This window comes from Chanos chanos, chromosome 11 (assembly GCF_902362185.1).
Source record: "Chanos chanos chromosome 11, fChaCha1.1, whole genome shotgun sequence".
Lineage (NCBI taxonomy): Eukaryota > Metazoa > Chordata > Actinopteri > Gonorynchiformes > Chanidae > Chanos > Chanos chanos.
The window spans coordinates 12787616-12813123 of record NC_044505.1 but is presented as its reverse complement, the minus strand read 5'-3'; the positions used below and the strand labels follow the sequence as shown (position 1 = coordinate 12813123).

General features: G+C 39.2%; 3 protein-coding genes and 1 non-coding gene across 4 annotated transcripts in view; 1 reads left to right on the top strand and 3 right to left on the bottom strand.

The window, feature by feature from the left end:
* Nucleotides 1-6501: 6501 nt before the first annotated feature.
* Nucleotides 6502-7677, bottom strand: LOC115823659 (C-type lectin domain family 4 member E-like). Its single transcript, XM_030787694.1, has 3 exons — nucleotides 7612-7677; nucleotides 6800-6906; nucleotides 6502-6649 (listed from the first exon to the last, which is right to left on the bottom strand). The coding sequence occupies exons 1-3, from the start codon at nucleotides 7675-7677 to the stop codon at nucleotides 6502-6504; spliced, it is 321 nt and encodes a 106-aa protein (XP_030643554.1).
* A 4247-nt stretch (nucleotides 7678-11924) lies between these two features.
* Nucleotides 11925-23293, bottom strand: LOC115823658 (C-type lectin domain family 4 member M-like). The gene is given in 13 exon segments (XM_030787692.1): nucleotides 11925-12081; nucleotides 12211-12317; nucleotides 12416-12558; nucleotides 12670-12909; nucleotides 13206-13307; nucleotides 17303-17427; nucleotides 17549-17655; nucleotides 17748-17873; nucleotides 17990-18070; nucleotides 21866-22222; nucleotides 22289-22392; nucleotides 22942-22945; nucleotides 23186-23293. Coding segments are annotated over 13 exon segments (1761 nt in total).
* trnav-uac (transfer RNA valine (anticodon UAC)) lies at nucleotides 21148-21220 on the top strand. Its single transcript has one exon. It is a non-coding gene; the product is annotated as a tRNA-Val (tRNA).
* Nucleotides 23294-25088: 1795 nt separating the features above from the next.
* The window catches only part of chrna9a (cholinergic receptor, nicotinic, alpha 9a), a 5217-nt gene continuing 4797 nt past the window's right edge, over nucleotides 25089-25508 (bottom strand). Inside the window, exon 6 of the mRNA XM_030788214.1 lies at nucleotides 25089-25508. This exon is cut by the window's right edge and continues 473 nt beyond it. Within this exon, the coding sequence (XP_030644074.1) occupies nucleotides 25089-25508 (420 nt within the window).

Here is a 25508-nt window from a genome sequence, read left to right as displayed (position 1 = left end):
TTTTTCCTGTTGGATTTTGCCTCTTCTGCCTGCCTGCCTGCCTGCCTTGCCCTGTAGCTGTTTTTGACCCTTTTGTCTGTCTCTGGATTTTGCCTTTGTCTACCGTTTTGGATTGTTTGCCTCCCTCTGACTGTTCTGTGGTACGACCTCTGCTTGTTTTTTGGATTCCGCTTTCTGCCAAGTGTTACTGTAAGACTTCTGCCTGGCCCAATAAACATCTTATTCTTTCATCAGTGAGTCTGCAACTGAGTCCCCTGTTTTCCCTGACACATTTGTGAGAATAGACTCCACAGAGGCAACAGCTTATGGGGGCTGGCGGTCGGTTGGGATAGTCCCACATACAATATGGATCTGACTGAGGAGTCTCTCACTCAGGGAACCAAGCCTCACCCTCTACATTATTACGTTATTATCAATTTAGCCCCACACCCTCTACATTATTTGTCAAGTTGTTCAGTACAAAGGCTAAACAGTTAAGTAAATGCTTCTGGAATGTTCTCTAAATCTCTTCTGCATGGTATCACACTACCACTGAGACTCACCACATTGTAAGTGAAAACTGCACAGTCAAAACTCAAAAGTGACGGGTAGAAAACCCTTGACCCTACCTCACACAGCTACATCCTCTGCAAAATTATTAGAAGCTCACCTCCTCCCAATGATCACTTTCTTCCCTGAATTTGACAACTGTTACTTAGTCAAAATTCCTTTTACAGGTAACTACTTAATAATAAACTGCTGATTCAGTAATTCCTTTGTGTATGAGAAAGTAAGAAATTAAAAGGAAATGATAAACATGATTCTCCCTATGACAGAATGCTCTCTCACTCATTACAGAAAGACAAGACTAATACAAGGTGTTGAATGGACATAACAAAAGCCACAAATATATAAATATATAAAATACCAAAATATTCACTCACCCAAAACAGGACATTCTCTCCGAAGCTCATCTCTCTCCTTCTCCAACATCGACATGTTTACAGCCATAGAGTGATAAGAGACCTGCAGCTGGTCTCTCTGATCAGTCATGTTTTTGTAACTGGTCTGTAACTGGTCTCTCTCTATGGTCAGTTTATTGTAAGTGGTTTGTAACTGGTTCATCTGTACGGTCAATTTACTGTAACTGGTTTGTAACTGGTCTCTCCCTATGGTCAGTTCATTGTTACTAGTTTGTACCTGGTGTTTCTTGACACATAATCCTATGACAGCAGCCAGTAGGAGAACACACAGCAGCCCCAGACACACTGTAGCCAGTCTGTAGTATCTGGTAACTGAAGTGAAAATATGAGAGAATTTTAACTGCAATCCGCTGTTTATATATATATATAAATACACACACACACATATATATATATATATAATTCTAATAAACTTTCAATGTTGTGATTTTGTCTCAGGGAGCAGAACACAGCAATACATACATATGTGAGAGGGTGAAATCGAGTAAGTGTGTGCTGCATGCTTTTTTTATTCTCTGAGTGTATCTGTGATGTCATTTCCTGTTAGGAGATACAATTCAGTGAATCTAAAGTTTGCTACGTCCTCTGGTTTGAATTAACACCCACAATCTCTTACTTTGGCCTTCTGTTGTTATTTAAAGAACTGCAACAACACCTGTCCAACAACGAACAACTAGCAATTACAATAACAATAACCTGTATAAAAGTATCACAAAAAAAACTTTAAGAGTAAACAGAGAATATGGATTTTTGCTCAAAGCAGAATATTCTGAATTTGACTTTTTGTTTACACATATAAACCATTTAGGAATTTAAACAGTAAAATAGCTAACCTACCCATATTTTGACTAATATCCAAAAATGTGTTATCACATGGTTTTGTCACATTTTTGGGTAAGATAAGTATGAGATTCTAAAATGATTGCATTGTTTAGATGTATCTTTCCACTCCTTCCTAACAATGAAAACGTTTCACATTCGTTTTTAACAATTTGTTGCTTTTAAGTGTATATTTCACTTTGTTAAACACTGTTCTTCAGTCAGCTTTCCCAACCAAAACAGAGATATTCATATCAAATATGATGCACATTATGATAAAACATCAATGTGATATTATATATGAAATTACATGTGTGATGCTCTTACTCAAAATAAGAAACAGACTGAGTGCTATGTCTCAGATTATATATGCTTACCTGAATACTGAGGTCCTCCAGTGACTCTGAACATCCTGGTGTTGAGGGTCCCCTCATCTTCAACTAATTTTGTATTATCATATGTATGAGGTTCATAGTCATTGTCCATTCTGTTTTACTGAGTAATACTGATGTTACAGTGAAGAGTCTGTGAGACCTCTACAGCCTCCCGTGGTCTGTGTGACCTGTAATATCTGACAGTTCTTTATATAAGACACTCAGCACTGAAAAGAGGAAGTTCTAGAGGGACAGACTGTCAGATTCACTAAAGTATTACGACCGTTAGACATTTAGAACTTCCCTCATCTCTCTCTTAGCACATTGCATATTTTCATTTTAACTTCTTTATGATACATTTCTGTGCCACAGCTGCAAAGCTGAAGGGTTTCTCAAAGTAAACGGTCTTAATCTGATTGGCCAGTTGGTTTGTTTAATTGATATCAAAGACTGTAATCCATTTTCCATGTTTCTGGTTTTGTCCTCATATTGGGAGACCAGCATGGAACAGGAAGTGGTCTAAATCAGTTCAGTGTAATTAAGTAGTGGTGCTTTTGTTTTTCCATTTTGCTAAATATGAACGTGCACATGGACATAGGAGCATTATATGAAATTCTAATTCTAATTAATTCTAATTCTAATTAATCTTATCTTATCTTATCTTATCTTGTCTTATCTTAGAAGAATGTAAGGAGAGAAAGAGGAACTGTCCTCTGACTAAATTTACCCACCGGTCAATGCTATGCCACCCACCCACTGCCATTTCCACAACCCCTCTGTGACATCATCATCAGTCAGAGCAGCTCAAGCACTGTAACCGTATCTCAGGTTAAAGGCAAATTCCTGTTGAAATAAGACACTGTGATAGTATCTTACTGAAGCTTGCTGGCACCCTTCTTTCTCCCACACTCTTTCTCTCTCACTCTCTGTGTCGTTTATGATCATCTGCTCTTCTCTCACTCCAAGTGTTCCTCTCAGCAGAGATGTAGTACATACTGGAGCTGAAGTACCTCCATGTTAGCTCAGCATGTTCGTCTGTTCTCATTATATGTAGTGAAAGGTTTGTGAATATGGAGACTTCAGAGGTCTGGTAAGCAACTCTGTGTTGTAACACAGCCAAAACTGAACTTAGTTTCCTCTTCAATGCAAAAAACGTTCGGGCCTACTCCAATATATTAGTTATGTGTGGGGATATATATACATATGTGAGACATATATACATACACAGTCCCATACATATATACAGTATGTATATGGGTGGAGAGGTTCTCACTCAGAGAACCAAGGTTATAATGTAACCCCAGAAATTGTACCTTATTTGTGAAGCTGTTAAACGCAGCGGTTAAACATTTAAATAAATGCTTCCGGGATGCTCTCTAAATCGCAGTTGTCTCATATGAGACAACCACTAAGGTTCACCACACATGAAGTGAAACTTAAACTTAAATCCGGCCCACTAGAGACCTTTAAACTAAATGTTAAATACATTACACAATGTTTTTTTATTCTCTAGAAACGCAGTGAAATTTCTCTTCCTCTTTCAAATGACCACGTTCTTTACTGGACAGGAGGTTTCGCAACACTTAAAATTAAGTTTAATTTTTGAAGTCAGCAGGTCGTAAACTCATAAACTATTCATACAGTCACTCTTTCCCGTAAGGAAAAGAAAAAAATGAAAAGACACGGAAAATGTATACATTTTCTACGTGCTATCTAATGTGTTCAGGGCTGGGCGTCAGTTGACTCATACAAATCCTTACTCCCTATTTATCTCGCAAGGACTTGACAGTGACCCCTAGCCTAGTTATGAAGATTAAACCTGCCAGTGTGAACATAAATATATAGAGCTCCTTTAAAATAACATCTGACAGGTCAAATGTGATTCCACCTGTCTAATAAGTATCATAAGTAACACAGGATATTAAAGGACAAAGTATACTTGACCTGAAAGTTAAAAGGTAGAAAGAAAAGACAAACAAAAGGTAGAGAGGACAGGAAAGTTGTGCATACAGTATATTCAGAAGTCAACCACACTGTTCTTGAAGAGTTATTTATGTATAGCATACAGATTAAATACCAGGGTCCTTATGGGTTAAACCAGAACTGAGTCTAAATACGTATCACTGAGTTAACTGTTACTTTATTTGTGGAGCACAACTATGCTGTCAGCCCCCTCACCTAAAATACTTTAGCCGGCACTTACATATATACATACATACATACATATATACGTACATACATAAGCAAACAAACAAACAAACAAAATGTTGAAGACCTATTTCGAGGCTTGGGGCCAGTGAGTCTGAAGAGAACAGTCGCTCAACAAGTTTGTAGAAATAAACATACAGATGAACATAATCTTTGTTTATTAGAAATGTATTAAACCTCAATAACTATGGCCTTGGGTTTTTTTCTGTCGCGTATTTCCCCCTGCACACAACAGAATGGCCTCTGTCTCTCTGCGTACAAAGACTTGATTAACACAAGATACTGCGAATGTGCACACTTTCTTGCTCTGTGTGTGTGTGTGTGTACTAACTGATGGTCTAGCCGATTTACTAACTGTCTGAATGATTGACAGTCCACTACGCCGTAGACAGAAGAAATATACAGGCCAGTGAGAAACCATAAACCGTTTTTAACTCCTGATATCTTAAGTTTCTCCTGGATGTTTCAGTCATTTAGTTTGCAGGGACTTCCCAACTGACGTATCTGTTTTTAAAAGAATTCCCATATTCATCCCTAACAGTAAATCCTATATGTCCTGGCACACTCATCTTCACTCAACTTCGTTCTGTTCCACTGTGTGACAGTGATGGCATAGTGAAGTGTGTATCCGTTCTGATTAATGTGTAAGAGATCAACAACCTACAGCTGTGTGTGTTTGACATATTTTTGAATTTAGTCACGTGACGTTTTCACAAAACGTTTCGTTTGACATCTTTTGCGATCCTTGACGTTTTGGACTGGCTGAATGCAGTAAAAAGAGGATGCAACGAAAAGGATCTCTGCCACCATCTGTCGTATTTGTGTGAACATACCTAAGAGCACAGTAAAGAAAAAAAAAAAAAAACACTGTACTTCCACAAACAGGTTTGATGTTTTAAAATCGTAGATCACGGATGAATCCAGTTGTCTCATCCAGCTGAATTCAGTGAATCCGTATCTCGAGATCCTTCCCATCAGGCCCTCTGAATCTTAACCGTGAAGGTCTAATGCAGAACATGTGAACGAGCAGGTCAGGAGATTTTGGGGAGGGAGGGTGAGTGTTTTGGTGACCTCTGTGTCAAATGTGGGTGAGATAATCCAGTCAACAAAATATTTATACCTGTCATCTTTTCAGACAGTTACTTCATTTGAGACGAAAAGCAAAGGGGGAAAAGGGTTGAAAACTGTGTTCACAAACTGGATAGGTTAGACAGAGTATAAATTTACTCCTCGTGTGAAAGATTTTTAATTGTCTCATTGCAGTTTTGTAATATGTGAAACTAACTAACCACACTACCTAACTTGACTCTTCACTGTAGGTCTCTTTTCAACCCATACAGTTTTTACTGACCTCACACACACTCACTCCCCCTACCGTTCAGTTGTGATATTACAGGAAGAAGTTGAAGACTCTTAAACTACATCACTCTAATATGAATCACGTATTGAAGAGGCAGACATTCAACAAGGATGACAACAACTTTGAAGAATCAGATGAGGTAAATTTAATGGAGACGAGCTTTAAAAATACATCAGAGATAACAATATTCAATAAAACAATACATTAAACAAGTTATTTAAGCTCTCCCTTAAAGTATTTTCATTTGAATGTCTCTCATACGTATTTACGCCCGGATTACGAGGGGTCTCTATGTAAACTGTTAATTTTTTTTATTAGTATCTTAGATTATTTACACAAAGATACCAAAGTATCTCTCCATGTTTCTCATCTGGATTTGCCCCAGAATCACTACCACCATGGTATCACCGTCAGCCGCTCCATGTTCTATTGTCCTTTTAAAATTGCGAAATATTCAACATGGACCAAAGACCACTTCACTGCATACATTCTAAACTACATTACCCATGATCCCCATTTGCTAACTTACTTCAAAACCCATACGGGTATGTTTTGTCCTAAACGTACAGTAAAGACACTGAATCCACCCACTTGGAACTTTAATTGTAAAGAAAATTTATAACAAGCTCTGTTACGCAAACAAACTGTTGTCAATATTTGTAAGACAAAAAAATTAAACACTTTTCATGAAAGTGTGTCATTATCAATGTGTGCATTTTCCATCCGTGGGTGCCTGTGTGTGTGAGAGAGTGTGTGTGCGTCCTTATTATGACTTTAGTCAGTTGACTGTTCTCATCTCACAGATCCGATACAGCTCCAGGAGGCATTGCTGATCTCTCCAGCTCTCCAAAGGATCAGATTTATGGCCAATGGAAGCACAGTCCTGGTCTCCTGTTTGACTGTCCGGCTGACCCTTAAGCCAGTATCTGAAACACAGAGACTCCATATTCTACCAGAATAACAGTCTCACTTCACATATTCTCAGACATTCAATCATATTTTATATAGAGGAATGAACAGAGAAAAAGAGTGACTAAATGTCTGATGAACAGAGATAAGTGCAGAGATCTTTTTACCCATTGGACAGTGCTGTACCATCCAACCATTTCCAGTCGCCCTCTTCGTCTTTGTCTGTCAGACCAATCCAAGTGTTGTCACTTCTTCTCAGGTTATGGATAAACTCCTGTTGAAACGACACATGGTCATAATATACTATTGCCATCACTTTCACAATCCTCCCCTCCCCACATCTCTTTCTCCCTCTACCTCACCTGTTCCTCTCTGCTGTTTATGATCACCAGGTCTGCTCCTGTCTCTCTGCAGCCCCGTCTGCTCTCAGACCAGTTTTTTGCATCGGTGGAGACGTAGTACAGACTGGAGTTAAAGTATTTCCATCCTGTTTTGGTTAAGGGAGTTCGAAAAATGACAAAAGTCACTAGCATGCAACTTGTGCTTAGCTTAATATCTGACTCTTCTCAGCTTTCGAATTTGATGTTAAGTATGCAGACGTGATTTTTCTGAAAGACGATTCAAAAGAAAGTTTTATTCAAACAAGCTGAGTTCTGTTTAACTGCAGGCTCCCACAGTGAAGTTGCTCATAGCATGGTTAATTGTGTTTTCTTAGGAGTTGTCTCAACAGGGGTTGTAAATGACCACACAAAAGGTCATTGTATAATTATTAGATTTCTAATTAAGTATTTGTCTGTGGATATTTTTATGGCAATATTATTACATCCCCTTCATTATTATATTAAGCTATGCTTACACTTAAATATTTTTTTTAGTTGTGTTTCAGTGTGTGTCTCTGTGTGTAAGCGTGTGGGTGACAGAGAGACAGAGAGAGAGAGAGAGAGAGAGAGAGAGAGAAACTTAGGTGTTCAGAACTTACCTGGGTTTGGTCTTGGTGTTGCTGTGGTTTGAGATGTTTGGAGGGTTTTCTCACCGGTGGGTACATTTTCGTAAGTGTCCCCGCTTTCGTTTTTATCAGAGCTGTTGTCCTCAGTAAATCCTGTATTGGCATACACATATATCATCTGTCACGGTTTCTAGAGGAGGCTGGAAGCACGTGCAGGTTTGGCTCAGGCAGAGCATGACACAAAAGATTCAGGCTTCACAACTCCGGTTGACAACCCAACACAACACAATTCCACGCAGAGAATAAAAGGCAAAACATGGGGTATTTATACAGGACTGAACAGACCTTAACGAACTGAAAACAGCTGGGACTAATGGAATCAGTTGGAACAGGGTAAACTAAAGAAAGCAGGAGGTTACACAAAAACTGAACAGTAGAGGGAGAAAGAGAAAACCAGGGTGTGACATCATTCTGTATTGACATATATATGATCACTCAACTCCGTTGTGTTCTATAGAGTAATACTGATGCTACAGAGGAGTGTGTGATGAGTTTATCAGAACCCTACAGTCTCCAGTTCTCTGTGTAAAGTGTGAAATGCAGCAACACTTAACCACCAATAAGACCATAACCCCACGTCATCACTCCACACCCTCCACCTCCTTGTTCAGCTTACTGCATTTGACACTGTATAATTCATTCCTAATGAGGGACCAAACACACACTCATAAGAAGATACAATCAACTTGTTATATATGTCATAAGACCTTATATCAGCAGAGCCGAATCACAGTGGTTTTTGAAATATGTCAAACAGCTTGTCAAAATATAACTTTAATACTCTAACAACATAGTTTTAAATTTTTTTTTTTTGAGCTATGATGATCCTTAAGTAAGACTGTTGACATTAAAAGAGGAAGGTATAACAGAGAGTTTAGAGGAGCCGCTGAGACGCATATGTGGAAAAACTAAGCCCCATGTACAGTCTCAGTTATTCTGAATGTTTTAATGTTACTGGATAAATCCACAACCTCATAGACTTAAATAAGCCTTGTCTTTATACATTTTGAACACAGATCCTGAAGGTGTGATTGAGAACATGTAAAAAAAAGCTAGAAAGAACAAGAGCAGAGGCTTAATATTTTCCTGACCTGGAAAAATAAACTTGTCATGTCATTTTCTACTTGGTCTTTTGTGATATGTCAACTGAAATCCTCAAATAAAAAGTTCTGAATAGTCTGATAAAACTAAAACGATAAGTACTGAAATTTAGAACATACAGCTTGTCAAGCATGCTCATTATAGTACTGTGATAGGCTAAAGTGAAGATAGGCTAGGCCAAGATTTGAACTAACAGGAATTTAAGGCATCTCTAATGGCTATATGTGGAAATATTGACAGTGACTGAAGTTTGATAGTTCATCTGAATATCAATTTAACAACATTCCACAACCTTAAGGTCGAAAGACATCACATTGCTCCTACCACATCTCAAATTTACATCACAAATAAAATAGTTTGACTAATGTCTGACTAATGACAAAATATCCAAGCATCTTTCAGTTGTCAGTGTGTGTGTGTGCGTGTGTGTGTGTGTGTGTGTGTGTGTGTGTGTGTGTGTGTGTGTGTGTGTGTGTGTGTGTGAGTATGTGTGCGTGTGCGTGTGCGTGTGCGTGTGTGTTTTAAGAATAATAATAATGATAATCTTTATTTGTGTAGCACTTCTCACACAAGAAATGCATCTCAAAGTGCTTTACAATAAGTAAATTACATTCACCGAGTGCTTCACTTCAAAATAGATATAGAATGAACACAGAAAACAGGGATAGAATGAAAATAAAATAAAAATAAAGTTAAAAAAAAAATAGAATACATAGAATGCATAAAATCAAGGAAAAAACATTTTAAAAGAGGTGCAGCAGTGCACACAGCACTGACTATATATTTAACAATAGCAAAGGTTAAATCCACTAAAACAACCCCTCACCATATCCACCTTATCCTCAAGCCTTTTCACCGGCTCTGCCGTGTGTGCGTGTGTGTGTGTGAGAGAGAAAGAGTGAGAGACAACAGATACCTGAATTCTGAAGGTCCGAGTCTTTTCTGGATGCTGCCCCTCTTTGAGTTGAAATTTTTTCCATACTCACGTATACATCATTATGAAAACTCGTACTCTTAACTCTGCTGAAGTTTTTTGATCTTCGCGTCATTGTGACATAAAGGTCCTCAGTCGACTCCATTCTGTCTTATAGACTAATGCCGATGATACAGTAAATTATACTTCAGCTCAGATGAGTTATTGTGTCAATACTGTACAACCTCCAACTGTCTGTTTGACTTTGTCACATAGACAATACAAAGCATCAATAACAACCTTTATAAATGCCATGAAGCATTGTGGTTAGAAATCATCAAGTTATTCATATCTCCATTTCACCACGGCAACAGCAGCACACTCAGACCTCAGGAAGTCACATGACTACCAAGGCATCAGAGATCAGTGAATATCAGAATGTCACGTTAGTTCTCACAGAAATAATTCTGTTGAAGATGATATGCAACAACAAGTTATGCAACACTATACAAGGGCGAAAAGACACTTAGACTCTCTTCTGTCACGTTTTAAAAGTCTTCCAGGAATTTTCATCTCTCTTATCTTATGCTGTGTCCTCTACCAGGATTACTCAATTAAAATCACACTCAAAGATGACTGTTACCACATTTAATTGCCTGGCTTATAAAACACACTCTCTAACATACTTCCATGACAATTGTCTGGATGTATCACACATTTCAGACAGTTTGGAAGAACTGTAAACGCGTTACCATGACTCCCACCGATGTTCTCTTATGGAACTACATGAGGAAACTGGCGAGTGAGAAAACTGTACTGACATTTGTATCCTCAGTCAACTCCACTCTGTCCTACTGACTAATACTGATGTGATAATACAGTGAAATATCCATCAGCCCTGATGAGTTTCCACAACCTGAAACTATCTGTGTGACTTTGTGTTAGCAGATGACTAAAATTAGACCGCCATTAGTACGACAGGCCGCAGACATGCGATCACGTTACCATGTACATGCAACTGTACATCAGAAATATGTTTCAGATAAGTTTAGAGTTTGGTGCACCCTGATATACAAAAACCCAAGCAGAAAAACACTCCAAAAGAAACCCCTTGAGGTGATCTATCATCTCAGCTGGATTTCTTCTCAGCTGTGACACTTCCTGGGGAAAGAAGTTTTGATTAGGTGTCAAATCTAAATTTTAATTGGTTTTGGATATTTTAAAAGCAAAAGTATTAACATACTTTCATGAGTGTTTTTGTGTGTGTGAGTGTGTGTGTGTGTATGTTTGTGAGTTTACTTGTGTATATGTGTGCTTTTTGACATTCGTGTCATTTACCTTGGTTGTGCGTCCACTGTGGATACTTCATGGGTACTTTTACTGTAACGTTACTGAGGCACTAATTTTAACGCTGTCATTTTGTCTTGGCTAAAGTTTGTCAATACACGTGTATGAGAGAGGGTGAAAGCAAAAAATACACGTGAACTCATTTTGCCTTTCTGTGTATACACGAATGTGTGCATCTCTGTGTGTGTGTGTGTGTGTGTGTGTGTGTGTATGTGTGTTCTTATATCTCAAAAACTGAAACAACCCTCACTGCATGAAAAAGGGTTACAACCACTGAAAGAGGATAAGGAGAATATGGGTTCTAAGGAAATAATGCTGTGTCATGAAGGTAACAAGAGCTAGCATTGTTTTTGAACAGGATATTTATTTCATTCAGTAACCGCCCAGAAACGTAGCGGAGGATTTCCGAAGAAAAAACATTTAGTGCAGTGCCCAAGCGAGAAACATAGCTTTAAACATGCACAATTTAAAAAGCATAGTCTGGTTCACAACATCATAAACCCTTTGTAACACAAGCAATGACAAATCGGTTAGTCTTTTTGCTCATACCTCCCAGCATCTCTGTTTACCAGTGAGTCAATGGAGGACAAGTGGAGGTCACACTGAATGATAAAACAGCAAAAGTGTTAACCTCCACCAACCTCTGTCTTGAAGCAAAGACCAGAGGTGATTGTAGGTGAGCTGTAATAAGTAGTAAGATCTCATAGGTAAAATTAGCAGTAACACTAAAGAATAATTGAACCTAGTCATGTTACAGTGTGACTGCATGTTTGTTTGTGTGTGTATTGTGTATCCCTGTTTCCTCTGTGTGTGTGTGTGTGTGTGTGTGTGTGTGTGTGTGTGAGTGTGTATGTGTGTACTGTGCACGTGTGTGTGTGTGTCCTTGTTATTAAGATTTCATTACTATTACTACGATTCTCATGACTTATGACTTCAGTGACTTCAGTGACTTCTCACAGATCCAGTGGTAGTTAACAGTGCATCCATGGTCTCTCCAGCTCTCTAAAGGATCAGATTTGTGGTCAATGGCAACACAGTCCTGATCTCCTGTTTGACTGTCAGGCTGACCCCTAAGCCAGTACCTGAAAAACCACAAAAAATCAATGTTTCTATCACAATAACAGTCATAAATTTTACATACAGAGTATTTTAAAGAGAAAAACAGTAACTAAACGTCTGACGATTAGAGTTAAATGCAGATTTCGTTTTACCCAGTGGTCAGTGCTGTGCCGTCCACCCATTTCCACACCCCCTCTGTGACATCATCAGTCAGACCAATCCAAGAAATGTCCCTACTTCTCAGGCCGAAGGCAAACTCCTGTTAAAACGATATATAGTGATGATATAAAGCGGATGTTCATTAGCACCCATCTTTCTTTCCCTTTCTCTCTTTCTCTTCCTCTCTCTCTTTCTCACCTCTTCCTCTCTGCTGTTTATGATCAACAGGTCTGCTCCTCTCTCTCTACAGTCCTGTCTGCTCTTGCTCCATGTCTTCTTCTCAGTGGAGATGTAGTAGAGACTGCAGTCGAAGCACCTCCACTGCTTCAGACATTCCCAACCTGTTTTCACATTAGATGTTGTTAGAGATGTATTTATGTATAATTATATATAAAGATCACAAAGCCTCATTTGTATGTACAAAAAATAGTTATGTACCTCAGTCTACTCACCCAGTCTACAAGAATTTGACAAGAGTTCATCTCTTTCCTTCTGTAACTGATCTCTATCTTTAGTGAGGTTGCTGTAATTCGTTTTTAAGTTGTGCATCTGATTTTTCACGACATTGTAACTGGTTAGAAACTTATTTCTGTCAGCATACATCACTATGACACCAACCAGGAGGAGAAAACAAAGCAGCCCCAGACACACTGATGCTGCTCTGTAGTATCTGTTCCCAGAGGTGTTATCTCCTGAGGGGCAAAATGAGATGTTTTAAATACGAAACATGCAAATACTAAACATTTGTTGCAAAACTATAACAGCAATCGTTTGAAAGAATTATTCTTTGAATCTTTCAATTTCATAATAATGCACACTTAGTTCATCACTGCAAAAATGTGCGTCTGACAAGTTTGGCCCAAGCTGGGACGAACTGCCACCCTTGACTGGCTCTCCTCCTTAAAGATCAGCCACCTAAAACTCAACCCAAATCCAGTCTGGGTCTCTACATGTGTGTGTTTGTGAGAGAGAGGGAGAGAGTGATTACCTGAGTTCTGAAGGTCTCGGTTTCTGTTGGACCTTTCTGCTGTTAGAGTAGGAGGGGTTTCCTTATTCACATTCCAGTCGTCATAATCATCGTCACTCTCAACTGGATTAGTTACGTTGTCCTCACTGACTCGTGTATTAACATATATGTCCTTACATGACTGCATTCTGTCCTACTGACTACTGCTAATGATACAGTAAAAATTAAATGAACTCTGATCAGTTTATCTTTGCTCTACAACCTGCAACTATCTGTGTGATTTTGTGTTGGTTGATGACTTAAATTAGACCTCACAATAACAAGCTACAGATATGTGACCATGTGATCATGAACCTGCCATCTGATCTTCGAACGCTGCGTTACCACACGATAGAAAGGGAAATGGCAATCAAGAAGAGGGTGCTTTATTTACTCTCTGTGGTCTTTGTGTAAAAGCACACTGGCAGAGTTCACTTCCACATACCTTTGTAAACATTCTAAAACATATCTTTTAAAATATCTCGTATTCTGCGTCATTCCGAGAATCCACATCTCCAGATCATTCTGCTGATGTCTATGTAATCTGACTCCAAAGGGTTTATTGTAGCTGTTCAGTCTATAGAGGTTAGTAACACAGAGAAATGATTTTGATGAGCTGCACAGATACACCAGAGATACACCATAGAGACACAGAAATTTGCATTTGAGAAATGGACTGTAGTGTTTTTATACTCAGTTCTTTCAGTCTATGCAAAAGTGCAACAGGAAACAGATAGCCATGGTGGCGTGACACACATAGGGCTTATAACTGCTTCTTGTCGTCGCCTTTGTACTTTCAGTGAGTGTGCACATGGCATGTAGTGAGCATGTGATCTGTATGCTTCTTATTCTGTTTTAGAATTTTTCATTTTTAATATTTTAATCAATTAGAGACTCCAAACCACCGATAATGGCCTTCAATAATGACTTAAAAACTGTCATTGCACTAAGGTTGGACAGTCTCATTATTTATATCTCTGTCTCTACCTCCTTCCCACTTGATCAGTCAGAGCCTTGATTACCTGATCTTGTCAATCGCTATATTATTCAGTTATCTGTTGCACCTGTTTTTATTTCTTCCCCTCTTGTTCTCCATTGTATAACTGCCCTGAGCTGCCTTTATCCTGTGTAGATTCTTTCATCCCTTTTAGTCTTCTTTGTATCTGTTAGCCTCCCTTGTTTCTGTTAGCCTGGTCAGCCTTCCAGCTTTCACTTAGCCTTCCAGTTTCTGTGTTTTGACTCCAGCCTGTTTTCTGACTTTTATTCACTTTTTGCCAACGGTCGCCCAATGATTGTGTATTGCACTCTGCCTGCCCCAACCTTGAGTGTGAATGATGTTTTGGAGATAAAGTTTACTAAGCGAATGCATCCAGTCTACTCTGGTTATTGTGACACAGGACTTCCACTGGTGTTTCACAGCAACAGAAAATACACAAATAGTGTACATGTGTGAGTTTGCCTGTGTACATGTATGCTGTTTGATATTTCTGTCATTTACATTGGTTATATGCCCACTGTGGTAGTGCATGTTCATAAACATTCTCACACTCACCTCTATCAGACTTCTTGTCCTCTCAGTAAATCCTGTACTGGCATATACATCATCACTCAACTCCACTCTGTTCTACTGAGTAGTACTGATGTTACTGAGGAGTGTGTATCAATACTCTACAGTCTCCAGTGTCTGTGTAAGGTGTTATGTGCAGCACCTCTTACCCACCAATGAGTTAAGTAGTGTTGCATATGTCATGCATAAAGCATGTTACTTTGCTACAACCAAATAAGACCACACCATCACACGATCATAATCACAATGCAGTCACATCTAACCAGAAATTATTTTAGCCCAATTAAAGAATGATGTGTCTTATGATTATCTGGATTGTGAGAGTGTAATGTAGAACACGTGAAAGAACAGATCAACAGCTTTCTGGAACAGTGGGTAATTGTTTTGATGATCTGTGCAGTATTCACTTAACTATTTACACCTATATGAAATACAAAATGATAACACAGAACATTTTATCACAAATTGGACAGTAAGTATGATAGACAGAGTATGTGTTGACTCCTCAACCACTCCACTGTTTTTTTCTGTCAGTGTTCACAAGGCATGTGCTGAGCTCAGGATCAGCTGCTCCCCCTGCTGTTCAGCTGTGGGGCTACATGAGGAACTGGACAACTCTTTGATAAGAATCCCATCCAGCAGAGAGAGCCATTTCACAAGGATGATTTAAAATGACACTGGAGAACCACATGAGGTAAATTTAATGAAGATGAGCGTTTAAAAAATGTGATACATCAGAGACAATAATATTAAACAAAATATACACTCGTCGAAATATTTACAATCTCCAGTATCTCTCCCCTATCTTAAGGTATGTTCATTTTCACATCTTTCTCATTCATTTTTACGCCAAGGTTGCAAAACTCTCATGGGCCCACCACCTTGGAGGGGAGAAATAGGGGCCAGGTGCAATGCCACACAGGTGGCAGGTTGGGGCAAGGGCCCTGGCAGACTGGACTTATGGTGTAGAAACTGGCTCTTGGTACTTAGAATGTCACCTCTCTGGGGGCGAAGGAGCTGGAACTTTTGCAGGAGATCGAGCAATACCAACTAGATATAGTCGTGCTCACCTCTACATACAGCCTTGGCTCTGGAACCAAATTCCTGGATGAGGGCTGGACTCTATCTTTCTCCGGAGTTGCCCAGGGTTAAACCATATTTTCAAATATCCGATGGGACTCCCCTACTGCCCACGAGTCGAAGCATACACTGTTATATGGTAAACTTTTTATTTGTAAGTAGGGAAAGTCTACATTAAAATAACAGCAGAAAGTACAGTACAGTACATGCACAAGCCAGTCACACAGGCATTTATTATGATTGTCAAGACATATGTATTATTAGGTTATATGTACCATATATTGCTTTGTATACAAGAGACATGAGATCCATGTGTTGTGTGCGGGAAGCTGATGCGTTCCACTACGTCCCGTTCTCTGATAGGGTTTTCTGAACTCTATTACAACCTTATGGGACCACAGACATGTATGCGGTCGGACGTTGCCCGAACACACTTTATGCGCCGCATGACCGTAAATAAAAATGAAAAACAATAATAGAAAAATGTTTAATTGTATCTGCTTATCATATTAGGCCTAAACATCGTTCTGTCCTAGGCAGAACTATCGTAGTTCATCATACATATGTTCATTATACAGGCACTGCTGCCTGACCCTGTGCATTCTATTATGTTGTAGCCTGCTGAAGATCCAAACCAAGATTTGCTCACAAGTTTTCCCCTCTAGTTCATCATACAAGCGTTCATCATAAAATCTAATTTGAATCTAAATTTTACAGAGTTTAATTATTTTTTTCTTTTTCACAGGGTAGCGGCCCCAGAGCCCCCTACAAAAATTGGATGATGTAAGTGTATTCCTTTCACACCCCCCCCCTTCTCAAACACCCAGGTACACCTCTGGTGGCAACCTTACCTTGCAGTCTCTTTCCATTTTATCGGATAGCTTATTTACCTTCCACACTACACACCTTCCCTCACAACACTGCAAAAATAACCCCTCACACACACACACACACACACAAAATGTATTTCATGACATAGTGTCATTCATTTCCTGACAGTAGTTACTTACATTTTTAGTCAGTGTGACCTTGTCACAACTCTGCCGCACGGTGTCACCATCACTTACCCCTTCTATTATCATCATTTTAAAAATGTAAATATTTAGCATGCTCGTGAATAAAAAAAAATAATAATACTGTATACATTCAGAACTATATTATATTGCATGATCCCCTTCACTAACTTACTCGAAAGCCAAAACAAGTGTTTTAAATGAACGTCAGGTCAAGACATATACCAAATTCATCTATTCAATCCTTTAATAGTAAGGATGATTCATAGCAAACTCCATCATGCAAACAGAAAAAAAAAATCATGAAATGTCAATATGTGTATTTCCCTCTAAAGTGTGTGTGTGTGTGTGTGTGTGTGTGTGTGTCTCCCTGTCCTTGTTGTTATGATTTCATTATTATGACTTCAGTGACTTCTCACAGATCCAGTAGGCCTTCCACTGGCATCTGTGAGCTCTCCAGCTCTCCAAAGGATCAGATTTATGGTCAATAGCAACACAGTCCTGATCTCCTTTTCGGCTATCAGGCTGACCCCTACGCCAGTATCTGAAACAACGCAGAGAATTAGTGTTTCTATCAGAATAACAGTCTGTCGTATATTTCACATATATAGAAATGTACAGAGAAAAACAGTAACTAAATGTCTCAGGATGTGAATTAAATTCACCCAGTGGTCAGTGCTGTGCCGTCCACCCATTTCCACACCCCCTCTGCAACATCATCAGTCAGACCAATCCAAGAATTGTCCCTACTTCTCAGGCCAAAGGCAAACTCCTGTTAAAATGATAAATAGTGATGATATAATGCAGAAGTTCATCAGCACCCATCTTTCTTTCCCTTTCTCTTCCTCTCTCTCTCTTTCTCACCTGTTCCTCTCTGCTGTTTATGATCAACAGGTCTGCTCCTCTCTCTCTACAGTCCTGTCTGCTCTTACTCCATGACTTCTTCTCAGTGGAGATGTAGTAGAGACTGCAGTTGAAGCAGCTCCATTGCTGTAGGAATTCACTGTCTGTTCTCACATTAGATGTTGTTAGAGAAGATGCATTTATATATAATTATAAATAATGATTACAAAGCCTCATTTTAAGTGTGAAAAATAATTATGTACTTCAGTCTACTCACCCAGTTTACAAGGTTTTGACAAGAGTTCATCTCTTTCCTTCTGTAACTGGTCTCTCTCTTTAGTTAGGTTGCTGTAATTTGTTTTTAAGTTGTGCATCTGGTTTTTCATGACATTGTAACTGGTTAGAAACTGGTTTCTGTCAACATACATCACTATGACACCAACCAGCAGGAGAAAACAAAGCAGCCCCAGACACACTGACGATGCTCTGTAGTATCTGTTCCTCAAGGTGTTACTTCCTGATGGGGGGGGGGGGGGGGGATAAAATGCTTTAAATAGAAAATATGCTAATAGTAAACATTCACTGTGAAACTCTATCAGCAACCACTGAAAAAAATTACTCTTTGCGTTTCTTCTTACAAGATTGCAATACTACACACTTCGTTAGTTCTTCACTGCAAAAATGTGCGTCTGACAAGTTTGCCCCAAGCTGGGACGAACTGCCACCCTTGACTGGCTCTCCTCCTTAAAGATCAGCCACCTAAAACTAAACCCAAATCCAGTCTGGGTCTCTACATGTGTGTGTTTATGAGAGAGAGGGAGAGAGTGATTACCTGAGTTCTGAAAGGTCTCGGTTTCTCTTGGACTTTTCTGCTGTTAGAGTAGAAGGGGTTTCCTCATTCATCCTCAAATTTTCAAATTTTCTGACACCTGCATTAACATATATGTCCTCGCTCGGCTCCATTCTGTCCGACTGACTAACACTGACGTTACAATAAAATATAAATCAGCTTTGATCAGTCTTTCCGTGCTCTACAGCCTCCAACTGTCGGTGTGGCTCATTTGCATTCACGATGATAGGCTATAGATATGTGATCATTAGATCATGTGATCATGAACATGCCATCAGACCATTTTCATGGCTTGTTTTTGGACACTGAGTTACCACATGAAAGGAAGTGAAACAGCAGTTAATAAGAGGGACTTATATTTACTCTCTGTGGTCTTTGTGTTAAAGATCTCACTTCCAAACACCTTTGTAACCTTTCAAAAACACCTACAATATTTTGAAATGGCTCATATCCTGCAGCATTCAGAGAATCCACATCTCCATATCTTTTCCCTGGTGTCTTTGTGAATCCTGAGGGTTTATTGTAGCTGTTCAGTCAGTAGATCTCAGATACAAGAAAGGATTCTGATGACTTGGGCCGGTACACCACAGATATGCCACAAGTACACCACAGACAAAGAAATCTGAGACCACTTGATCTTATTCTGTTTTAGAATTATATGAATCTGTAATGTTTTAATCATGTAGAGACGCCAAATCACCAATAATGCCGTTTATTAATGATTTTGGGTCGACATTGCATCGAAGTAGGACAGTCTCATTATTTATATCTCCATTTTAGCACAGCAACAGCACTATATTCAGACCTCAGAAAGTCACATCAGTACCCAATCATCACAACATAATGCTTTATACAGTTTGTATCACTGATTATCTGAATATGAGAACAGCTCTCACTGAAATGACCCTGTTGTAGAGAATATGCACCATTAGTTATACATAAATATGTAGTAGCACAAAGACAAACACTCCTCCTCCTATCACTTCTAAAAGTTTTCACTGTGAATTTTTATCTCCTCTATCATATGTCACATCTTCTACCAGGATTATTAAATTAAAAGGTCTCTCAAAATAAGCTTTGAGATCAGGTGACTTATAAAACATACTCTCAACAATATTTCCACAATATCTGTCTGACTTTAAAAACTCCATTAGAACTCAGAAGACACATACTTTGCTTGCACTTCAAGCCTCTGTCTCTACTCCCCTCCCGCTTGACCGCTCGAAGCCCTGATTACCTGATCTTGTCAATCACCACATTATTCAATTATCTGTTGCACCTGTTTTTTGCTTTTTTTTCCCCCCCTTTTTCTCCATTGTATAAATGCCCTGAGCTGTCTTTATCCTATGTCGATTCTTTCGTCCCTTTTAGCCTCCCTTGTTTCTGTTAGCCTAATTAGCCTTCCAGCTTTCACTTAGCCTTCCAGTTTCTGTGTTTTGACTCCAGCCTATTTTCTGACTTTTATTCCGTTTTTGCGAACAGCAGCCCGATAATTGTGCATTGCAGTCTACCTGCCCCAACCTTGAGTGTGAATGATGTTTTGGAAATAAAGTTTTCTAAAGGAATGCATCCAAACTACTCTGGTTATGGTGACACACCAGGCCCTCCACTAGTGTTCTCTTGTAGAATTAAAGGAGCAATCTGGGGACCAAGAAACACTGTATTGACATCTATATCATAAGTCAACTCCATTCTGTCCTACTGACTAATGCTGTTGATACAGTAAAATATAAATCAGCTCTGATGAGTTTATCTGTGCTCTACAACCTCCAACTATCGGTGTGACTTTGTGTTAGTAGATGATTTAAGTTAGACCACTCACATTGCAACAGGCCACAGATATGCATGTCAAAAAAAAAAAAGAAAGAAAATTCATTAATGTGTCAGTGTGTGTATTAGAGCGTGTGTGTGTGTGTGTGTGTGTGTATTTTGTCATTATCATTTCCATCAGTTGAATATTCCAATCTCACAGATCCAGTACAGTTTAATGTCACATTCTTGGTCTCTCCCGTTCTCCAAAGGATCCAATTTATGGTCAATAGCAACACAGTCCTGATCTCCTGTTTGACTGTCAGGATGACCCTTAAACCAGTATCAGAAAATTCCTATTTCTATAAGAATCACTGTCATATGTTTCACATATAGAGAAATATGCACAGAAAAAGAGTAATTAAATGTCCCATGATCACAGCTAAATACAGAGATCTTTTACCCAGTGGTCAGTGCTGTGCCGTCCACCCATTTCCACACCCCCTCTGTGACATCATCAGTCAGACCAGTCCAGGTACTGTCATCATTTTTCAGCCTGAAGGCAAACTCCTGTTCAAACAACACATAATAAAAATCTTCTATTGAAGTACATCAACATCCCTCTCTCTCTCTCTCTCTCTCTCTCTCTCTCTCTCTGTCACCTGTTCCTCTTTACTGTTTATGTTCACCAGGTCTGCTCCTCTGTCTCTGCAGTCCTGTCTGCTCTCACTCCATGTCTTCTTCTTCTCAGCACAGATGCAGTACAGACTGGAGCTGAAGTACCTCTATCCTTGCTTAGGAATCTTTTCACATTATATAGAAGGTTCCATAGTGTAGTGGTTATCACGTCTGCTTTACACGCAGAAGGTCCTGGGTTCAATCCCCAGTGGAACCACAGTTTCTCACGTCCCACATTGCAGACTGGCTTACCTGCTTTTTGGCAATGATTGTTTGTGGGCAGCTGTGGCTTAAAGGCTAGGGAACTGGGCTTGTGACTGCAGGGTTGCTGGTTTGATTCCCAGAACCAACATCCATGGCAGTGTGCAAGTTACTTAACCCCAATGCTCCCTGGGCCCCCTGCTCCTGTGAGTGTGTGTGTGTGTGTTCACTTCTGGTGTGTTGGATGGGTTAAATGCAGAGGACAAATTCACTGTGTGTGGGATCACTGAGATTTACATAAAGAATGTCTTGTGAGTATGGAAACCTCAAATGTTCAACCATTCTGTAATATCAAACACCCAAAACTGAAGCACTGAAAGTTAAAGTTTACTTCAGAGGTCACTTGTTCATAAGCTTTGCTGATTCAGTCACTCTTACATGTTAGATGAAAATTTAAAAAAAAAATCAAAACTTGTGGAAAAGCTGTTTCCCCCTGCATATGACAGAATCAGCTCCTACTCAGTACACAAAAACAAAACTAATAGAAAGTTCTGAATGGACTAATTAGAAATCCACAATAAAATAATCACTCACCCAAATCAAGAACTTTTCTCTGAAGCTCATCTCTCTCCTTCTCTAGCATTGACATGTTTACAGCCATAGAGTGATAAGAGACCTGCAGCTGGTCTCTCTGATCAGTCATATTATTGTAACTGGTCTGTAACTGGTCTCTCTCTATGGTCAGTTTATTGTTATTGGTTTGTAACCTGTCTCTCTCTATGGTCAGTTTATTGTGACTGGTTTGTAACCTGTCTCTCTCTATGGTCAGTTTATTGTAACTGATTTGTAACCTGTCTCTCTCTATGGTCATATTATTGTAACTGGTTTGCAACCTGTCTCTCTCTATGGTCAGTTTATTTTGAGCGGTTTGTAACCTGTCTCTCTCTATGGTCAGACTATTGTGAGTGGTTGGTAACCTGTCTCTCTATATGGTCAGTCTATTGTAGGTGGTCTGTTTCTGTGGTCACTTTATTGTCACTGGGTCGTAACTGGTCTCTCTCTATGGTGGTCAATTTATTGTAACTAGTTTGTAACTGCTGTCTATGAACACTAATCTTATGACAGCAGCCAGCAGGAGAACACACAGCAGCCCCAGACAAACTGCAGCCAGTCTGTAGTATCTGTTAACTGAAGAGAGAATGAGAATAAGTTTTGTATACATATAAACTTTCATCCTTTTACTCTACGTTTTTACAGTAACATTACTGGGGTGTTACTCTTTTATCTTTTTTAATGCTGTTATTTTGTCTCACACATATAAATACACACACGTGAGAGGCTGAAAGCATGCAAATGAAATACATGTGCATTTTCTTTGTTGTTTTTTTTCCTTCTGTTTTTGTTTTCTTTCTAAGTGTGTTTCTGTGTTTCTATTCCCTGTTGTTCCACTGATGGCATATATTGATCTACCCATGGAACATACAACAATTTCCAATTAATATTTTTACATATTTGTTCTGTATCTTAAAATGTATTGTTTTGTGGTGTCAGTACAGGGAAATTTTTGATTCAGAAATTGTTGCAGCATTAACTATCACACTTTGTAAAATTATTCTGATATATTTAAGCACTCTTCAAAATGAAAACATATCCAGTTTCTCACGTGTTCACAACACTTAGTTCGTAAAAGCTCACCACAGTTCATTTTCTTCCAGTTTTTCAGTAAATTTATCTGACCAGACTAAAGATATTCAAGAAACTGATCACAAAAGACATGAAAAAGAAAAAATATTCTTTTTAAGAATGTTACAAACACGATGTCTCCCTCTCTCTCTCTCTCTCTCTCTCTCTCTCTCTCTCTCTCTCTCTCTCTTTCTGGCTTTCACCCTTTCATTGTCTCTCTCCCCTCTCCCCCTTTCTCTCACACACACATGCTTTAGATAAGAAAATGAATGCTATGTCTCGGACTGTATATGCTTACCTGAATGTTGAAGTCGCCAATGTCTGTGAACATCTTAGTGTTTAAGGTCTCGTCATCTTCAACTAAAGCTGTATTATCATATGTATGAGGTTCATAGTCATTGTCCATTCTGTTTTACTGAGTAATACTGATGTTACAGTGAAGAGTCTGTGAGACCTCTACAACCTCCCGTTGTCTGTGTGACCTGTAATAGTTCACAGTCCTTTAAATCAGACATAGATGTAATCTATTAATCTTTACTCAGTATTTAAAAGATTTCTCCCATTTCCTTATTTCCCTTTTGGGTTTTTGGGGAGTTTTTTCTTACCCGCCATGAGGATTAAGTCAGGGGGTGCCGTCCTGTTTTGATTTTGACTGTTGTGGCCTGTAAAGCCCTTTGAGACTGTAAACAGTGATATTGGGCTCTAAATAAACTTGAAACTTGAAACTTGAAGTCATAGAGGGGCAGTCAGACTGTGGTAAATTAGACGCACCAGAGAAGAGTTGGTACGTTTCAGAAATGCCATAACTAATTAAATGAATGAGGCCTGTATAGTTTTTAAGCTGTCCAGGATCTTTAAATGTTGTTGTATACAAGTCTTGTTGGACAGTTTGACATGTCAGTGTTGAGGGGATACTTCAGATTACACCTGTTTAATGTTGCTTTGAAAAGAAGACCCCAAACCCTCCTGAACTGTTAGAAAACTGCATGTGTAGAGTCTGACAATGTTACATAATGACTGTATATTAAATAGACTTAATATAGACACGTTTAAAAACTAAGGAATTAGGTTTAATGTTTTAGCATATTTTATTTTGCATATCACTTTCTGATCCCCAAGGGGTAAGAAATGAGCTAAAACCAGTGTTTGTTGTAAATACATATTTTTTTCAGATATTCTTCCACAACATCTAATGGCTCACTGAAGTACTAAGTAATATCGATTAAAGTGACAAAAAGAAACTTTAACTGTCATCACTTGTAACACGAGCGGTACAAAGGTTTGTCTTCACTTTTGTTCTCTAAAATCATGGACAAGACTCCCAAAATACGACTATCATTTAATTGTGCGATTTGAGTACTCATTTGTGTGTGTGTGTGTGTGTGTGTGTGTGTGTGTGTGTGTGTGTGTGTGTGTGACCCTCTCTGACATTGCAGGGTGAGTGTAAGACTGTTAATTGTGCATTATTGATGAGGATTCATGCCTGACGCCGGCTGCCTTACAGCACACACACGTGTGGAAACACTGCAGCGCATTAACTATTAAAGGCATTATTTTAACTATTAAGAGGATTATTTTTAAACCGAAAAGAAATTCGAGGCAATGTATTCTCTTGGGGGGAATACTGGGCATGTAATCCAAGTTTGGTGTCCAGTTTCTTGTCCCTCTGTCCTATACACACACACACACACACACACACACACACAGAGAAACAGACTTACAACCACACACACAAGTGCTTTTCCAGTCTCTTTGTAATGGATTCTGTATTTGAGAACAGTGACCACCCGTGTACAGTGCCTCCAAGGGCTATGAACCAATGTCTTTCAAACATCTGTCAACTCAGTAAATATCTCAGTAAATATGATTTTAAACCGACTTTTGTTTCAAATTATTGCCAACAGTCAGTTCTTTTGGATTAAAAGAACATAAACTCATAATCATAAATGTGAAAAAAAAAGCAGCGTACTCAACAAAAGATTTTTAAGACTTTAATTCCTGTCAGCTCTTCGAGCCAATGAATCTTCTGACTGAGTCTATAACATGTTTCTTTAATTCGCTTTCTTAAATGAGATCACCACATTTCTGCTCGACTTAATGAACTCGACGAACGGTAACAAATTGCTTCACAGGTGATCCGCGTGTCTTTGATTTCGTCATGTGATCTTTGGCCCTGTTTTGAGTCACGTGAGCCTGATCCCTCAGGTTGCCTTGGTCAGGACCAGGATGCTCATGAGGAAAACCATGACGAAGAAAATCCACATGAAGAAGCGATCCATCACCTTGGCAACCTTTTTCCATTCTGCCCCTTTGGCCTGGTGTGACCTTTGCTCCCTGAAGCAGTTGGCGATGTATTCAATGTTGCGCACGACCTTCTGGTGCTGCCCGCACACGCACCCTCTGCCCAGCCCATTCAAGTATCCATTACTGTAGCTTTTACTGAAGCCGTTTTCATGGCGATAGCTGTTGCCGTTGAGGTAACCGTTGCCGTGCTCATAGGAATATCCGTTAAGTTTCTCTGGGATGGAGAGGTCGCTGTGTTTAAGTTTCTCGTCTTGAGGCGACATGTGTCCGTCATTGCCATCTCGACCAATGTGGTGCACGTATTTTGCGCACGTGTT